Genomic DNA, 19,274 nt, shown 5'->3' on the forward strand with positions numbered 1-19,274 from the left:
CTTCTGTACTGCAGTCATTTTAAAATAGTTCCTTAAGCAAAATGTGTTCAGAAAAGTAAAGTGAGCATTCTGTATTTATCACGCTATCCAGTGTGCTAGCAGGTTTTAAAACTTGCATTCTTCAAGCTCATGTAGTTTTCTGCATTTGTTTATTTGAGCAAACTGTTTGGACCAGAGAATAACAACATGTTATGTTTCTGTTCTCCCTAATGAAATCCTCAGTCTGAGTTCCCTGCCACGCCTCATGACTCCTACCCATAATTCAGCCATCTAGCTGTTAAGTATGCACACAAAACTAATGATCCAACTGAATTTATAAAAGGCTTTACCTCTATAGCTGAGGTTTATTACCTTTCTACCACCTCAAGCAGTCTTGGAACCATTGTCTCCTCATCTATTTGGCCAAACTTCCTTTGGTGGTGTTTGTTGAAATTTACTTACATAAAATTAATTTTAAGTTACATTTCATCTTGGTATATGATTCAGTCAAGGTGGTACTTCTGGAGAAGTATTCAAGCTCCGAGAATTGTGCTTCCTGCGACAATAGAGGTGGCCCTCAGATCAGCATGTCAGTTGCTAAAACTCGCTAGGAAAGGGTGCTCAGCACCTCTGGTGTTTGTTTCACAGCAATAAGCAAGTTGGAGAGATGCCTTCAATTGGAGCAGGTCTTTTCCACTCAGCCTGTTGTATAAGTCTCTGAAGAAAAAGAGATCCGTGGCTCCAGTACCCTCAGAACAGTATAGATTTCTCTGTAGCACTCCTGCCTTCTCCCAAGAAGGTCTTCATCTATACCGAGAGACTCCGAAGAAGAGGCTTCAAAGTGCTGTAAGTCTAGGTGCAATTTCTTTCTCCTTTTATTGACAGCAATTGGTTTCCAGGAGATTAAAGTGTGCTTAATATGAGCTTAGTCATTCGAATTAGTGCAGTCCAAGGAAAAAGCACTCCAGATACTTTGGGGACTCCTTTCACAACTCCCTGGCCTTTGGAGAAAAGTCTCAAGTTGAAGAAGTCTGCATCCAGGCCTACTATTAGCTGATATGATTTCCAGCACCAGAGAGACTGGGTTGTGACAGTACCATTTAGAGCTCAAGTCAAACCTTTATTTAGCCTTATTCTCTTCATTTTGGAGCTAAATCAGATGCTCATTTCAGCTGGCAGTCCTTCAGTCTTTATTTAACCAACACTTCCTGTGGGTATTGCTAATCTTCTGCAGTGGAGCCGTTCAGAAGCAATTTCATGTAGGAAAAAGGAAGGATACTTTTGGGAACTTCGACAGCTCTTCACTGGCCATTTCTCCTTCCCCACTCTTCAGAGCATAATAGCTAGATTAAATGATATTAGTATGATTGTAGTGACAGTTATAAAAACTTTAAGGATAGAACAAGAAGCAATGCGCTTAAACTGTAGCAAGGGAGGTTTAGGTTGGACATTAGGAAAAAGTTCCTAACTGTCAGGGTGGTTAAACACTGGAATAAATTGCCTAGGGAGGTTGTGGAATCTCCATCTCTGGAGATATTTAAGAGTAGGTTAGATAAATGTCTATCTAGGATGGTCTAGACAGTATTTGGTCCTGCCATGAGGGCAGGGGACTGGACTCGATGACCTCTCGATGTCCCTTCCAGTCCTAGAATCTATGAATCTATGAAATGTAGTTTCAACTTCATAGTCATGTATTGTTTTATGTTCACCCTAATGGTTAAATGGCTTTAGAAGGATTCCAGAATTGTGGGCCATGCCATACAACTCAATTTAGTGTAGACCTGCATAGGCGGTGTATTCCAAGAACTCCATTTACTGGTACATAAGTCTTTTTCAGATTGCTGCAAGTAACATCTGAAAGCTGAAATGATCTTTATGAACTTACTTTGTTGTTATACAGATCTTCCAGAGATATTTCCAAGAATATCTTTCCATTCATCTTTAGTATTCAAATAATAAGAGTCAGAATACAATTGCTTAAAGTTTCTGTTAAGGCAAGTCTGGTTTATCAAATATTAACTATTTGTCAAGTGTTTTGTCTTGTGATTACTAAAGTTTTAATTCTAAATCAAAAATGAGTGATATGATTTCAGGCTCAAAGCTAGACAATTTTATAAGATGTGTATAATATTTATTGCATTTTTCTCTCTCTACCCATCCATTTTAAGGTTTAATAGGTTGTGCTTGCAGTACTGTAATTCTTTTGTCTTAATTTGTTAAACAATCACAGATGATGTTGAGATAAGATGCATTTTTCCTCTTAGGACAGAAAGTTTGCCTTTTGAATAGTGATTTCAGAGATTACCAGCTTCTTTTCTGCTAGAGTAAGTGAACTGCAAAGACTTGGCTGAGTCAGACCATCCTGAACGTTTTACTGTACTTCCTTTGTGACTTGTTCTTGCTGGTTTTAATTAAAAACTTTTTTTTCCCTGGTGAGGTGTTTATGTTAGCTAATGCTTCCTTTTAGCTGTGCTTTTAGTTTGGTTCGAAGTAGTAGTTTTATATCATGAGGGATATTGGACATTCATTTTTCTTGATGAATGAGTTTGAGACACAATTGGAGACAAAAAAACTAACTTCTTGTTTTGCATAAATATTAATATTCTTGTGTCCAGCTTGTCTGAATTGTGTACTGTATCTTTCTATGAATAGCTTATACTATTGTATTTTTCGAAAGGCTTCCCGTATCTAGCAGCTGACGCAAAAGAAAACATGCTTTACAATCAATAAAAAGCAAATTAAAATAAAATTCGAAGTCAGATATGTCATACTTTAAACTGCCAGCTAGCAAACTATAAGTCCATTAACAGTGGTCTGTACATCTTTAATTTAGTTTATCATTGCAGATCTGAGTTGTAAAATTCGAAAAGGTGATAGTTTACAATTAGTTTCATTTTGCTCTAAGCTCTGAAAGATCACATGATATGAAGGACTGACAACATTTATAAACTAAATTTGTATTTGAATTGAAATTTTAGATATTTTAGCTTCCTGCAAGTTACCACTCCTTTTTTATTTTTTAAAGCATCGTTTTTGATGTTGGCAGTATAAGGCAAAAAGAACAGGAGTACTTGTGGCACCTTAGAGACTAACAAATTTATTAGAGCATAAGCTCTAGAGCATATGCATATGCATCCGAAGAAGTGGGCTGTAGTCCACGAAAGCTTATGCTCTAATAAATTTGTTAGTCTCTAAGGTGCCACAAGTACTCCTGTTCTTTTTGCGGAGACAGACTAACACGGCTGCTACTCTGAAACCTGGCAGTATAAGGCAACTCTCATCCTGACACATTGTATATTATGCTTCTTTGCAGGTTTAACACACTAGAAATCCTTGAAATTAAATACGAAATTAGCATTTATGACTAATGAGTTTCAAAGCAAAGTGGAAACTGGTTTATAGTCTCTTTTGTATGGTAATTTCTTTAAAAGCAGCCTCAAAAGCTGCCAGTCACAGAGATCCAACTTTTATTGTTAATGGCACATTTTTGTGCCTCCCACACTGATATTAAATTATGGAGTGATACACTGCATTGTATGACCATTAATTCTTCAGTTATTTTCTCTAAGTTGCTAAATATGGAGTTAGATCCTCTAGTATGATAAGGTTGTTTTGCACAGGTTAAGCAGCACAAAGAAGCCCTAAAAACAGAATAACTGGCAACTTGAGGATACTCACTAGTTACAGGAAGCTTTGAATGGCGTAGAGCCGCCCAATGGCTCCAACAAGACTCCCCCATTCTCACGCACTAGCTAGCAAATGAAACATGGAAACTGGTATTTGACAGAATATTATTATGCTCCAGTGATCCCCCACTGGTGAAAGGGCTCTTTGGGCCCTGGGCATCTAGCATAGATTAGAGCTGACCCAACCCAGGGACGAAGTTAAGGTTGTGCATGCAACTGTAATGTTTCCTTTGTGTTCAGTTATTAGAGTTCTCCCCCTGCCCCCAAATGGAGTGTTCTGAATCCAGTGAGCAAGTATTTACTTGCTCTGACGTAAGTTTTTGTTTCAATTTTTTTTATATTTTGGGGGGCGGGGATTAAGTTTAGGTTTTTGCGTTGTACCAAAGGCCATAAGATCTAAACTGCAGTTACTGATATATGAAATGTGAGTTCTTGGACTAAAACTAGAGACTAAGCAGTATTTTTAGAGAGGTAGCACTTCCAAATGGATTTACTCCTGTCAATTCAAGCACCTATCTCAGAGTTACACAGACATTTCTACATATAGAAAATAATGTGCATCTGATCTTTGGAAGTTGAAGCTAGACAAATTCAGACTGGAAATAAGGCATACATTTTTGACAATGAGGGTAGTTAACCATTAGAACAATTTACCAAAGGTCATGGTGGATTCTCCATCCCTGACTATTTTAAAATCAAGACTGGATGTCTTTCTAAAAGATATGCTGCAGGAATTATTTGGGGAAGTTCTATGGCCTGTGTGATACAGGAGGTCAGACTAGATTGTCACAATGGTCCCTTCTGGCCTTGGAATGTATGAATCTGTGAATTTGCCTATACTCAGAAATGCAATTTTTACCTTTTGGAGAGCATCAGTGCATCCTACTGTTATATATTCATCTGTGCTATGAAATCACTAGTGGACCTGTGTGTATAATGTCCTCTTGATACCTTTAAACATGTGTCTCAAACCAGATGACAGTAGTTAAAGAAACATAAGCAATCTTACTGGGAAAATGGTCTTGATGGCCAAATATTTTGCATGGTATAGGGGTTTTATAGTGGGGTTTAAGGAAACTCGGAGTTGTGATCAGAGCCAGCCTCATATCAGAGTTTAGCCGGGATATCATGTTTCTTTCTTCATTAGAAATAACATAACTGAATAAGATTTTTATGGTGACTCTTTAAATGTATCCAGTCCAGAAAAATATGAGGAATATTTTCCTAATTAGTGACTTTAAAAAAAATTGGCAGTTGTCCAATTTCTTTTCTGTTTTAAAAAGTAGTAAATGGCAATAAAACTGACACTTTAATTTTTTTTTGGCTGTCTACTTTTTTATTTTCCTGTCATTCCGAATTTTATGTACTTAAAAGATGAGCTCTTAGCTTGTTCTTTCTTGTTTCTTGCATAATTTGAGAATTGGTGTTCATCAGCAGTCCATTAAATGAGAAAGAAGAATCGGGGAAAAGGTGTACCTTCAGTGATAGCTTCTTCAGGTACTGCCAGCGCCCCTCAGTTCTGCCTTGATAGGCCTTTAGCCTCTTAACAGGTTCTTTGTAACTGGGCACATTTTTGTAACACATCTTCCCATATTCCTACTCTTATTTCTACTCATTTCTCCCACACATTGAAAAAAATGACTTTCAGGGACTGTATTGTGACTGTCTTCACTAGTCTTTTTTCATCAAAACTGTTTGAACCAAACAACCCAAACTTGAAAAGCTGATTAAAATTTTAAAAATATGCTGCAAAGAAGTTTTGAACCATTAAGCTTTTCATGTTGTGGTGCTGATCTAAAGCATGTTTATAGTTGCAACCGTGCATTTGTACAACTATGTGTCTACATTTTCTGGATCTTTCTGTGTGCTTCCAAAAGGCCCTGTCCCCCGTTACTGCCACAAACATGTAAACACAAAATCTAACGTAAAATTCGCTAACTCCCTTTAAGAAACCAGGGAAATCTGCTTGTTCAGCTGATATCAGATCATAATTAATAAAATTCAAAAAAAAAAATCTTTGGATTAGATTCAGGAATAATGTCAGAGAACAGAAAGACTTGGACTCTAGCTGTTCAAAACCTTTATAGGAATAATAAATAAAAAATAAATTCCCACAAGAATTTTAAAAAGGAAAGCCACAGCTTAAGCTCTGAGAACCTGCAGTTGTGACACACTCTCAATGTTCACCTTGTTCTTTGTATGACTAGAATGGCAAAATACTTTGTTTTATTAAAACACTGTCTTTCACTAGTTCACTGAGTAAGTGAAATTATTGCCACAGTTACCATAATATTAATATTCCTACACTACAGTTAGGGCTGTCAAGATCTCAGGGCATAATTTGCAAGTTTTGCTTTTCAGTTTTCTTTACAAATTTTTGAGTGTGTTTTTCAGTTGCCATGTGAGAAAAAACCAAAGGTGAAGAACCACTGGTTTAAACTGCAGTAATCAAATAAAGGCTACTCTCTCTATACACCGCTACTCCCTCTAAAGTCCCTACCAGCTGCCATATTGCGGAAATGTTCCCTAGAATGAGGGTTGATCGAGATTGCCTTTTGGAGAACACTATTGCTACTGTTAAGTGATCACTGGGTGTTTGCTGTGTAGCAACTTAAGGCCTTCACTCCAGTATCTGAGCTGGCTGTCTCAACATTTCTCATATCTTTTGACTACAGAATGAGTATCCAGGCCAGGAAATCTAATCCATATCTCTTCTAGCAAGACAAAACACTAACCATGGGGCCACTGGGCCAGCCCTACTGCTGGTTTCTTTTTCATTGATATTTGCCAAGCCATTAGTCCATAACGACAGCTAGATACTACAAATCGGCAAATGATTAAAAATATCAGCTGGTAGCATTCTCTTTGACTTGAGAATGCCAGAAGTTAAGGTTGCAAGTGCATACTAGTAATTTAAGGGTACAAACCATTACAAGGGTGTTACGATTATCTCAGAAACAAGCATTCCCAGGAAATTCACAGTTAAACTTAAAGAAATTCAAACATATTAAGATATAGAAATGGATGGCTAAGGCACCCAAAACTTTCACTCTGCCCTGACACATTGTGTGTGTGTGGGGCGGGGCACAATCCCAGTATCCATAAAATTAGTTTATTCTAACCTGGAATGGTCACAAACACTAAAATGCATTGATCATAGTTTTAGAGGTATGGCGTGGCTTCAGCTTTAACTGGTCTACAGTGAAATGTGTAGAAATCTCTTTTGAAATCTAGTGGTTTTAGCATGATCCTAATTTAAAGATGGTAGCTTTTTGCATGGCAGCTAGGACTGTGATAAATAGAAGATATAAATAAAGTGTATATAATTCAGCTATGTCAAGCAATTTTGGTTTAAAAAATAAAAATCAGCAGATGACTAGTACGTAAATGACTGTGTGTGTTTGGGAAAAAAAAGTGGAGAGGGCAAATGTTTTTAAATTAACTTTATTCAACAAAATTTCCATATAAACTTTTAGTTTAGAGATTTTAGAGATTGACCGCATATTATTTCTTGGAAGCCTAAACATAGCAATTTTCCCAAATTTTGCTGAGCTTTCAGAAATATTTCCATTCATGCTTTGTGACTTGTTCTGGATAAATTACTTGAAAGAAGAAAAGAAAACTTAAGATCAGTGTATACTCTTTAAAAAGTTAGATGATATGCACTTTGCTATAAAATTACCCATTTTTATTCAAAGTGTTTCAAAGTCTGTTTCCCATTTGGAGAAGAAGTTTTAAATTGATTTATTCTATACTCTGGCATAAGCCTCCAGAAAATTGTTGCAAATCAATATGAGAACATGTGAGAGACTAAATCACTGGATAATACTTCTGTTAAAGTTAGCCAGTTTGAAGTAGAAGCATAAACCAGTTTGGGTTTCTTTAAACCAGAACCATAATATGGGTAGCCAAAGTTTCATATTGAGTTGTATTGAGGCTTTTAAAGCTGTGTGCATTTTTGGAATTATCCTTCCACTGGTAACTAGGAGCCTCAACTTTTTGCACTGACAACCGCAGTTGGCTCTAGGTTCTTTCAACACAACAGAGGATGAGGTTTTATTTTTAAATCCGTTGCCTTTTTCAATATGTAACTAATGTCCAAATTCTGCTGTATAGCTGTATGGAACCATAAAGTAATCTGATCCTGTACATTCTAGTAAAATGCGTGTTGATTTTTCTACATTTCCTTGCTATGTACTATAAAGGAAGGATAGGCATGGGTGTTAAAGGTGGGGGAGTAGCATTGGACATGAAACATGCTATAGATTGTAATGAAATAATTCTGAGAAAAGAGAATTTGCATGGATACAAATCCAAAGTCGTCATAATACAAATCTACTAGTGGGTTTACCCTTAAGAGACAGATGTTGTGTATGTAGTTTTGGGGGAGATCCAACAATTAACTAAATCTAATAAAAGCAGTAATGATGGGTGAGTTCACCCTAATCTAAGTGCATATAAAGTTAGGGTTAGGGTTTAGGGTGAGGATTTGGGTATTTCATCAGAGTAAAGTTTAGAGTAGTGGTATTTTTGAAACCTTAAATTGTTTCTTGGACCAGTTGGTTCTAGAGCATACAAGTGATAATCATTTCCCGAATTGTATTAAATAACACACTGGAGTTGGTTGAAGAAGTAACTATGTTTAGTCAAGCCATCAGGTAATAGTGACCACAAAATAATTAAATTCAACCTTTTCAAGGGAAGAATTGCACCAAAAAGTAGCACTGTGGCATTATAGTGTAGAAAGGAGATTTAAAAAAAAATAAATAAACAAGGAAACTATTCAAAAAGAGCCTGAAGTCAAAAGTGAGGAAATGAAAATCCTTAGGCTCAGCATGGAGGCTGCTTAAGCATACCAGAATTGAGTCACAGAAAATATATATACCCCTAAACAAAAAAAGGGAAAGGAAAGGAATAAAGTGATATTGTTAAATGACAGAATCCAAGAGATTGAATTAAACAGGTATCCTTAAAGAAAAAAAAAAAAAAAAAAGAGAGAAATCCAGACCAACTGATAACAATAGAAAGGAACATAAACTATGACAAAGCCAAAAAAAAAAACTTTTTTAAATACATCAGAAACAGGAAACATGCAAGAGATTCAGTGAACCTGTATACAACCAGGCAGTAAAAGGAGAAATGGAAGAGAATACAAACATAGCAGAGTAGCTGAATGGTTACTAAATGGTTGTAGTGGCCTTCGTGGCAGAAATAATTACCCTAAATCAGTGATTCTCAACCCGGGGCCCCTTGGGGGTGGCCGTGAGCAGATTTCAGGGGGTCCTCCAAGCATGGCCAGTGTTAGACTAGCTGGGCCACAGGGCAGAAAGCCGAAACCCCACTGAATGGGGCTGAAGTCCGTGGCCCAGAGCCCTGCCACCCAGGGCTGAAGCTGAAGTCTGACCAATGTAGCTTTGTGGGGGGCCCTGGCAATTGCCCTGCCCTAACACCAGCTCTGGCTTTTATATGTAGAAAACCAGTTACTGTGGCACAGGTGCACCGTGGAGTTTTTATAGCATGTTGGGGTGGCCTCAGAAAGAAAAAAGTTGAGAACCCCTGCCCTAAATCTTGTCTTCTTAGGTAATAAAGATAAAGCATTGCCAGAGACTGAGAGATCGAAAGAGGAAGTGTTGTGATAATTTAAGAAAATAATAACAAATCCTCAGGACCAGATTTCATTGATAAGAGGCACAAGAGATGGAATTGAGAAAAAGAGCATTTAGGGTGAATTTAAAAAAAAACTTCTTGACAGTGAGGTGTATGATGTCGTCTTCCCAGCATATTCGTAGAAACTCTCTTCTGTAGGACATTAAAAACTGGATTGGGGGGGAAGGGGAGAGACTGGGAAATACACTGTAAAAAACCTCAAATGGTCCTGAGAGTGAACTGGTTGATCAAGTCTTTTCTGCCTCCAACATCTTTAATTTTATGAGCCTTTTGAGACAGAAGAATAAAGCGCACAGAATTGGGGGGAGAAACAGAGGTCATTGCGTGGTTCATGAGAATATACTGTGAGAAAGTGTGGTGAGAAAAAGCATCTTTTCATTTTATTTTTTTTAATTATAACAGTTTCTCCAAGAGTAAGGTTGCTGAGCTGCCCTTTCTACTTTAGCTGCATCTGGCAGATAGTAACCCATGAGAAAATTGGGGAAGGAAACTAGGAAAACACTAGTTAAAACTATTTTAATAAGACACAGAAGCAAGATTAGTTGTTGGGCTTTCTTCGTGCTTTAAAAAAACACAGTTTCATTTACATTAATATACTACAGCTCTCATTCCAAGCTGAGATGAGAGCGGCATCCTGTTTTGCACCTACGTAACAGCACAGTTACACAGAGAAGGGACATTGGCACTCGTATTTGTAATAATTATAAAAGTACATTTAATTGTCTTTAATGTGCACTTAATATTCAGATTTAGCAGCAGCAGCAGATTTCTGATTTTTATGTTTGTCAGGTCATTTCTTCTTTAAACAATACCAGAGCCCAATCTGTTTTTATTTTCCATTAAATCCTCTGGAAGCCATCCTACTTAAGGTAGGATGGCTTCCAAAGGATTTAAATGAATAAAGTGAATACTTTCCTACAATCATACGATTTTGGCACTAGAACAGTAGCAACTGGAAGCTGACTAAATTGTTTCTTATGGATTTGGTATTGTGGTGACAGAACTTCTTATTCACCCTTTATAAAAGCCTAAAAGTGTACCTGAGATTAGTTTAGTGATGACTTAAAGTTCAAGTAAAACTGTTCCTTTTTCAGATGCAGTTTGAGTCATATTTATTTAGTCATTGAAGTACTTTCACAGCAGGTTCTTTTTATCACATAACTTTATTTTTTTATGGGGTTGATAAATTATATTCACAAGAGACAGATAATCTCTCTGGTGTTTAACAGAACACCTATGGGAAGGATTGTATTGTTCTGGTCTTTATGTAACATCTGTAAGAATCATGAATGGGCATTGAATAAGAAGCGTAAAACATAAATACGATCACTAAAAGCATAAGTTAGGGGGCCATGCATATCTGAGTTTAACATTGCCCTTTAAGACAGTTTTTACGTGCACATACACACAGTCTCTGCAGTTGTGTCGATGCTGAACTCAGGATGATTCTTGCTTCAGCAATGTTCAGGATAGTTGCAAGTTTTCCTGATTGCCCTGTGAGGGTGCATTTTTCTGAAGACTCATAAAATGGTGCCACTGTCCAAGTAGGCATTGGTTACTGCGTGGTTTGAGAAGCGTCGTTCTCCCCCAGAAAATACTTGCCCACAGCTACTCTAAAACCCCGATAGCAATAAGTATGTTGCATGGTCTGATTCCAAAGAGGACAATGCACTAAGACCTGATGTAGTGAGTAAAAGTGAGCTAAACATATAAAACCACACCTTCAACAACCCAAACAAAGTTCAACTGAGCCAGTGAAGACTGTAGAGAAGTTGAAGGTGCAGTAGCTTTAGTTACTATAATACATACAATCTGGGGCCAGGAGCAATACAAGCCAAAAGATTCATTTGCCTACAATATCTGGTTTCAGTTTTAAATAGAAGTAATAAATATCAACAAGTAAGTAAAGAACAGCCCTAAAAGTGCTCTCTTCAGACAACTTGTTATGAAGACTAGTTTTGGCACCAGTCCAGTTCAGGTTGCAATACTTGGCCTAAAGGTGTAGTAAGTACAAACTTTTGTCTCCTATTTAGGAAGTTAAAATAACTTTAATTGTGTCACCTTCTGAGGCTGAACTTGCAAATTTTGTTCTCTTTGAACTTTCACAAAGAATTAAAATAGTATAGAGGAGTGGGAAGAACTGGTAGAAAAACAAATCCATTAGGATACCGGAAAGGTATTGGCTACACATCAAAAAGCCTAATGGATTTCAAAGAGGGAGAAAAAGCCAAAACAAAGTGTTTTTTACTTCAGTGTTTTTCTAAAGCAAGTGCCAGCAATAATTAGTGGAGAAGCAAATCTTAGCATGTACTATTCAGGTTTTCTTCTTTCACATCACTCTTTCCTACTCAAGAAGGACATTGTACCTTTATGTAAGGAATCACAACAGATAAAAGTAATGAAGTCATTCTGAACTGGATGAAATTTAATGAAGCTCTATTTTACGTATTAATATCCGGATTCAAGCAATCAGCAGAAAAATTCTGATTCTGCAAGCTTCAGTGGTGACTTTCAAAGGAAAAACATTGTTAGTGACGTCTTTTGTTTCTTTGTAATGCATAAAGAAGGCCTGAAAGGGGTTTTAAAACTTTTTTTTCATAGTGAGGGTCACGTTTTAATAGACATTCTCATGAACCGCCTCCCATTCCCCATCACGTACGCCCATCTCCCCCCTCTTTCATCATAACTCAGCCTACCTATGGCAGCTACAGCGGTTGCTTACATGGAAAGAATATTGCATTTTTTAACCTTTTGTGTAATTTAGGTGTTGGAAACAAGGCAAACCAGAACCATGTAATTAGCCAGCTCTCCAAAGACCATCAGCAGGTACTCCAAGGACCACCAAAGACACCAGTGTGGCAATACTGGACTAAAGGATTCAGCATGAAAATCTGTCTAGTTTACGTTACTTGTAGTTTGTTCAGGTCTATTCTATTAACTGCCTGCAAAGAATTTCAGATGCGCTTTGGAAAACCCATTGGAAAAATATCAACCTCAATTTTGGAAGGCTCTATTTTTTCCTCTCTTTCTTTACCCATAAAGGAATTATTAGAATTATTAGGATTTCCACATTGGTGGTTTGATTGAATCAGCAGAAGACATCATCCCAGTTGTTTATAATTCATAATGCCAAGGGAAATGGTGTAAAATGGACTCCAGCAAGATTCATTTGAGGGGGTCTTAAATCTTACACCCGATGGGAAATGGATTTTTTTACATTGGGGTGGCAGCTTTAGTTGTAACGAAGCACAATTTTTTAGACACAAGTAAATTTGAAATATTAAAGAGACTGTTAGAAAATGTTATATATATATATGGATCATGAAATGGCTTTATACCTGCCCATAAGAACTTTGTAGCCAAAGCATCTTCTGAGCCCACAAAAATATGTGGTACTCTTCGCATAGCTTATGTCTTATATACTTACATTGTAATGAATGTCTTTTTGCTCTGTTTTCACTTAGCATTCAAATAGTTCTACTTTCCTAAAGTAGCTTTTAAGCTGATTTTTATATTAATGGCCATGTAAACCTAGTGTTCAGCAAAGTCAGTGTTTTCTTTAAACAACACTTTGTAAAAACCTTATTAATGTGTCATGCAGCTGCTTCAGGCATATGGCTAGTTGTTCTCTTAAGTAAAAACTTTGTTTCCCAGTTACTCTAGAACCATTTTGCCTGAGATGTAAACACCTACACAAATGAGAATTCAGCAATAGCAGCAACAACTGAATGCAAACAAACGAAGTTTTAACTTATTCAGCACAATACTCTTGCATGGTGCTTGTTAGAATAAATCAGAGTGGTATTGTACATTAGGTTAATAAAATGCAACTATGGATGAGGCTTGCTGCCTGTCTGGGTCCTGAAAGCGTAGGGACATTTGTCAGGCCAATGCTGTCAACCCTGTTTACTAGACCTCAGGACTATGTTATGAAACTGGGAAGGGTTAAGTAATAAAGGACACATGATGAACCTCATTCCACTACTGGACCCAGCTGATGTGTATTCATGGAAGAGTACAAGAGAGACTAGGAGTTGGTCGGGGATAAAGCTGTACTCAGTTTGGGAAGAAATGTTGTTGCCTCGTTTATACCCCAGAAAGAATTGTGTGAGCACCTTTCTCTGCCGGCGAAACAGGGAGCCCGTGCTATAGCAATAACATTTGGAAACAGTGTAGGTGTCAAAAACACTGCTCTATGGCAACTGTAGGAAGCCCATTTTGATCAATTATATTGGAAAATAGTTTCAAATACAGTATTGCTTCTTGCACGGATCTCCCCTGAACACAAATTTAAATATAGCTTTTTATGTGTGTTAGAAACAGTGTACCTAACTACTTCAGGTGGGTAGATGCATGATTTATTTTCACTCCTCATGGATACATGCTTTTCAACTTATGATTTACATTACACCAGAGCCCATGCATATAGATCAGCTCAAAACAAAGTTATCTTATCCTTTAGTACTAAAGAGAGAACATAGGTACATTACCTTTTCTTAATCAAAGAAAATAAGGTGAGGAAATGCTTACTAACAAGGACAGTGTGTTTATTAATTTGTGTTTATTTCTTTTTGCAGTTGATGAAGGTTGCATTAAAGAGCTGGGCCGAGTTCGGGTTCTTCACAAGAGAATTGTAATGCCTTACAGTATGTATAAGAAAAGACGGAAGGGGCCAAGCGATGAAGCCAGCGTTCAGCAGTATGCAAGTTTGGTGGGACAGACATGTTCAGAAAGGATGTTGTTGTTTAGAAGTTGAAGAGTTATTAAATGGCTCTTCTATGCCACTATATTTTATTGCACTGCTGTTGGATGATACATAATACAGTTCTATATGACTATTAAAATAGAGCAGTATAAAATATAGGTATCTGTAATAGGCTATTGTGAATACATGGTAGTATACTTACAAGCAAAATCGGTTAATACTTCAAATGATTTACAGCAAGGCTTCAGCAATATGTAGAGTATCTTAGCTAAACTTGCTTGCAGGAATTTTTTAAAATTAGGTACTTTTGGCCTTTCTTTGCATTCTGAATACCTTAAAGTACCCAAGTGAACTGAATACCAAATTATTTTTTTTTCCTGTGGAGGCAAAGGTTAACCGTAACTCTCCCCCAGATGAACAATGCATCTATTAGAAAATCTCTCATACGGCTCCCTGGAAATCTGTGATAAAAATTGTGGAAGTTGTAGTGAAATGTATATAACTCTTAGGTTTGTACATGAACTATTGCAAGAGACTTGAAGTGTGCAGTTACTTAATACAGAATGCTGCACTATTATATCATACAGTTTATTACCATGTAATGTAAATATATACTGGGGGCTCATAATTTCACTGGAACCATTTTATGTTACTTTTAAATAATGTGTATTACAGTGACGGAGATCACACTGAACTTGGAAATTAGATTGATTTCTCAATGAAAAGGGTGATAAAGTTTTGAAAGCTTTCCCCTTTAGAGAGAAAACAGAGAGTAGTTCCATTATAACGTTACCAAAGAGATACAGCTAAGTGGTATAGTGGGTAAATATGCTAGCCTTATACTTTTGCTGAAAAGGGTTCATATCGGAATGTGGATCACATGTGAAATGAGTTTGGTAGTTAGCTCATGTGTACATATTACAAAACCATGCTCAAAAAACACCCAGGCCTTGACGTGAAGTACCACTGCTATTCCGCATTGAGGTTCATTTGAAGGGGAAACTTGCACAGTACCTACCTGTTCTGTACGCCTTATAGCTAAGAGTGTTAGCATCCCTGCCTTTCATTTACACTACAGCCACTCATAGGATGACACATTTCATTTTATTTTTGAATAAATATTTGTACTAGTTAAAAATTCAAGAGGTTATGTTGCTTTGTTATAAGCACTATATTATCTCATATATTTGATTATTATGTGTGCTCTTTTGCCACCTTTGTGTCAGTGTCTGCTGATAGAACCCAGTTTTTAGATAGTTCATCAATAGATTGCAATATCATAAAACTCCACACATTTGGAGTTTTGTTAATGTTTTTGCTAAAGCAATCAGTACTTAAACTGAATCAGTTTGAAGTTACATATTAGCCTTTCAAGAAAGTGATTCCTGTTGGAAAAAAAAATCTTTAGGTGCTTACACTCTAATGTACATAACCTGTGGATTTAAAAACCATCTTAAATCCTTCAGGAACCTTGATTTAATTTTAAATAGAAGCCATGTACAAACTGGCACTAATGATAATTAATTGGAAATGGAACAAGAATAACTAATTGAGGTCCAAGCAACGCAATTCAAGCAGACATTTTTTCTTCCCTTCTACTCTTCAATTTATGATGATCATAATACTGGTTTCAAATTCAAGTCCAAGAATATTTTTGAGAACTCTTTTTTTGTATTTTACTCAACATGGTTACTGCATTGGTTTAGTCAAAGTCAAGTGACAATAAAGAAATGATTATGGGTGTTAGCATCACATCAAAAGTATGATAGTCAACCAGTTAGAATTCAGAGGTAGTTTCCATATGCTGTAATTCACATAGTTTATCCATGATTCAGCTGATGGTATTTTCACAGAAGAAATACCTATAGTCTTGTTTTTCAATGTGGCCTAAACAGTTGATTTCTTTCTAAAGAGGAAATACTCTTCCTACACTGTGTTAATGCTTCTTTGAGTGATGCACAGTGACAACACAAATTAAAATATAACCTTTATAATACTTTCTACCTACAAAATATATTGAAATGTAGTAATATCCAAAAAATAAGTTTTAATGTAATATACATTTATACAAATTGATCAGAAGGGCAGAAGCTCCCAGGGGTTTTGGTATTAAAATGCAACACTATGGGTGGTAGGCTTCAGACTTACCAGGTTTATTTTGATTTGCGGACTCTTATGCATTTCATACTAAGCCACCTAATTGTCTGGGGTTATTCTTTTGAAGAGCAGAGCTCTTGCTGTGCACTCAATTAATGGAAGCACAGAAGGGTACAGAGATGATGCTCAAACTTAGGATAGGCTTTTCAAAAGCACTCAGTGTTGGCCTACCTCTGCTCCCCTTGAAGTTGTTAGTTAAAGCTTGCATTGATTTCAAAGGGAGAAGAGCTAGGATAATGCTGAATGCTTTTGGAAATCCCATCCTTAATGCCTCATAGAGAGATATTAGTTTATTGTTTTTATTAAAGAATGTTACAATTCTTGGGAAGATGCTTCGACCAGATATACAATTAAAGAAAAATGGGATATTTAAACAATTGAAATTTGAGGACTGTCAGGCTTGATGTTGCCCTGTTTAGTTTGAGAAGAGAATGTACTTGTCCATTTCCTAGATGAACACTGAATAGGTGTCTCCGCTCTCTGAATTTCATTTCAATTGCAATGCTACGGCTATGTGGACTTTTTATATTCTTTCTGCTAAACTTGACCACTTAGCTCATCCAATCTAAAAGACTGAGATCTGACTTATTTTTTTCTTTTCTGTTATTTCAAAGGAGATTATTAATACAGTATTTGTCAGCACTGCTCACTCTACTCTTGTTTTGGAAATGGTACAAAATACCTAAGGTGAAATCCTGGCCCCATTGAGGTCAATGGGAGTTTTGTCGTAGACTTCATTAGGGCTGGGATTTCACCACTAGTCCATTTTTAATTTAGTATAATGTTATGTTATTGAGAACTGCTGTCATTAGAAGTTCTGAATTTAGGAAAAAATATTTTATACATTACTTTTTTTTCAGTGTCAGTAAAAGCTGGAAAGAATAACTCCCCAAACGCTAGGTTGACTTTTTAAAATTTTGTGTGGTTTCTAAATGAACACAAAAAAGGTCAAGAAAATGCAAATACTAATAGAATATTTAATTTTAATTAGAATTAGCTGGGAAGCATATTCATTTCCAACATCAAAAGACTTCAGCAAATGTAAAGGAAAGACTTGCCTGCATGTTGAGTTTATTGTATTTGTAACTGCTTTTCAGCCAGTCTGCTTGACATTTCAATACAAAAAATAAAATGATTTCCTGTTTGCTGTGAATGATTATAAATAATTAGTAGCTATATGATTGTGGTCTTCAGTGTTTCTCTTTCTGAACAACCAAGACAATTGTTTCGTAATGTGTACAGCCAGGACACAGAAGTCAAAGGACAACATTGATTAGGTGGCATGTGTATCAACTCAAATGCAGCTTTTCTTTGAAACCTCTTTTTTGTCCTAACTAGCAAAATTAAAACCGCTGCTTACCTAATACCTTGATGCAACCAATTCCCTATTCTACTATGAATAGAATAAAATCTAGAGGTATTACTTTTCAAATATAGGGGAGGGGCACAACTAGTCACTTCAGTTGGTCTTTACTATTTCCAAAAGGAAGTTTTAAAAATGAATTACCTGACCCAGGCAACCAAACGTTCTGCAGTTTACAAGCAAATACATAGGAAAAATAGTAGAAACACTGCAGTATGTTACAGTATGTATCTATTATCAGACCCTGAAAAGAGCACCGCACAACTGAGAACTATATATTGCTCTGTATGTGTTTCTAGTTGCACATAGGTACTTTCTGAGAGCTCAAGTATATAGTATATATTACTTTGCATTGATGGTGATTTGTACAATCAGATCTTCACTCCAAACAGTACAACATGGTCAAGGTTCAAATATGAGATCTCCTGTGCAATCCTTATAATGTTAATACACACTTGGGGGGGAGCATTGTTAAATCATCAAAAAAATGTCATTTTCCCTGAAACTTGGAATTCCAGGCTTCAACCCAAAACCTGATATTTTTGCTGTGTTTATCAAATCTGAGACAAATCTGGTAAATTATTATTATTTTAAAATTATATGTAATGTAACTTAATAACATTACATACTTACGTATAATTTTTTCATTTTATAATCATTTTGATTTTTAAAATCCTGGCCAATGAATGGAGGCTTAGTATGAGGACCTGCTGATGCCATCCCAAGGGGCAGAGCCTTTCTGCCAGGTCTTAGACTCAGGTACCCAAATTGTCTCAGCCTGGTTAGTGCAGGGGAGCTCTTGAAGGACTTGGGCATCTTTGATAGGGAGGCCTAGATTGTGCCACAGCCATGAGAAGAGTTCCTTTATCACTTTCTGTTGGACATGGACCTCCCCTCCCTGTCCCCCATGATGGCTAAGCAAGGTGGTTCTTTTCCCTCAGAACTAGTTGGGCCAGAATTCCAACTATCTTAGATTACTGAACAGAGCTTCTGTCAAAAGCCTAATCCCTCAGCAATTCAAAATTCTTCTCTAAGCACCTTATAGGCTCCAGTAGATGGGATGTTAGTGTGCTTCTCTTCCCTGGTGCCGCATTTTCTGAAGGCAGTGACATTTTTCCATCCTCCAGGAGCTGCCCAGTGCCTTCAATGAGTTCTGAACTTAATCTTTCTCAGTTTATACAGACCTCCTTTTGAGGTTCTCCACTCAATGCATTTGCAATTGCTCACCTTGAAGATAGTTTTCTGATGAAGTGATGACCTTAGCAAGAGAGTGGAAGAGCTCTCTGTGTTTACCCATATTCCTCCATATTTGGTCTTCTGAGGTGATTCCTTGTAGCTGTCCCTATTTTCATCTGAAGACTACTGAGTCTGTCCCAATTCTGATATGGAAAGGGTAAACACTAGTTCTGAGAGCAGCCTTAATTCTATTCTTAGATTAGAAACCTTCACTCTCTTCTAGCACTCAAGGAAATGTCTCAAGGAGTCTAGATACATCATGACCAAATGGATCAGGTCCATATTCAGGAGGCTGACAAGAGTGTAGAAGTTCCCTCTTCGTGCACACTCTGCTAGAACCAGGGCCGCCATCTGCAGCTGAGAGGGAAGGTGTCAATACAAAAGCTTCAAAAAGCTGCCACCTGTCAGTTCCACTATTTCATTACAACATGACTGAACTTGCAGGCACATATGGATGCATTCTTTGACTGGTGACATCTCT

At 36.9% G+C, this 19,274-nt stretch overlaps 1 protein-coding gene across 6 annotated transcripts in view; it reads left to right on the top strand.

Annotated features, from left to right (window-relative positions):
• ATE1 (arginyltransferase 1) overlaps window positions 1-17,347 on the top strand; it is a 151,752-nt gene extending 134,405 nt beyond the window's left edge. For all 6 annotated transcript variants that reach the window (XM_034775643.1, XM_034775639.1, XM_034775638.1 and 3 more), the window contains one exon: window positions 13,910-17,347. In XM_034775643.1, coding sequence (XP_034631534.1) covers window positions 13,910-13,969 — 60 coding nt within the window. In that variant the 3' untranslated portion in view covers window positions 13,970-17,347. The remainder of the gene's footprint in view (window positions 1-13,909) is intronic.
• The last annotated feature ends 1,927 nt before the right edge of the window (window positions 17,348-19,274 follow it).

The sequence above is a fragment of the Trachemys scripta genome, chromosome 7 (assembly GCF_013100865.1).
Source record: "Trachemys scripta elegans isolate TJP31775 chromosome 7, CAS_Tse_1.0, whole genome shotgun sequence".
In the NCBI taxonomy this organism is placed as follows: Eukaryota; Metazoa; Chordata; order Testudines; family Emydidae; genus Trachemys; species Trachemys scripta.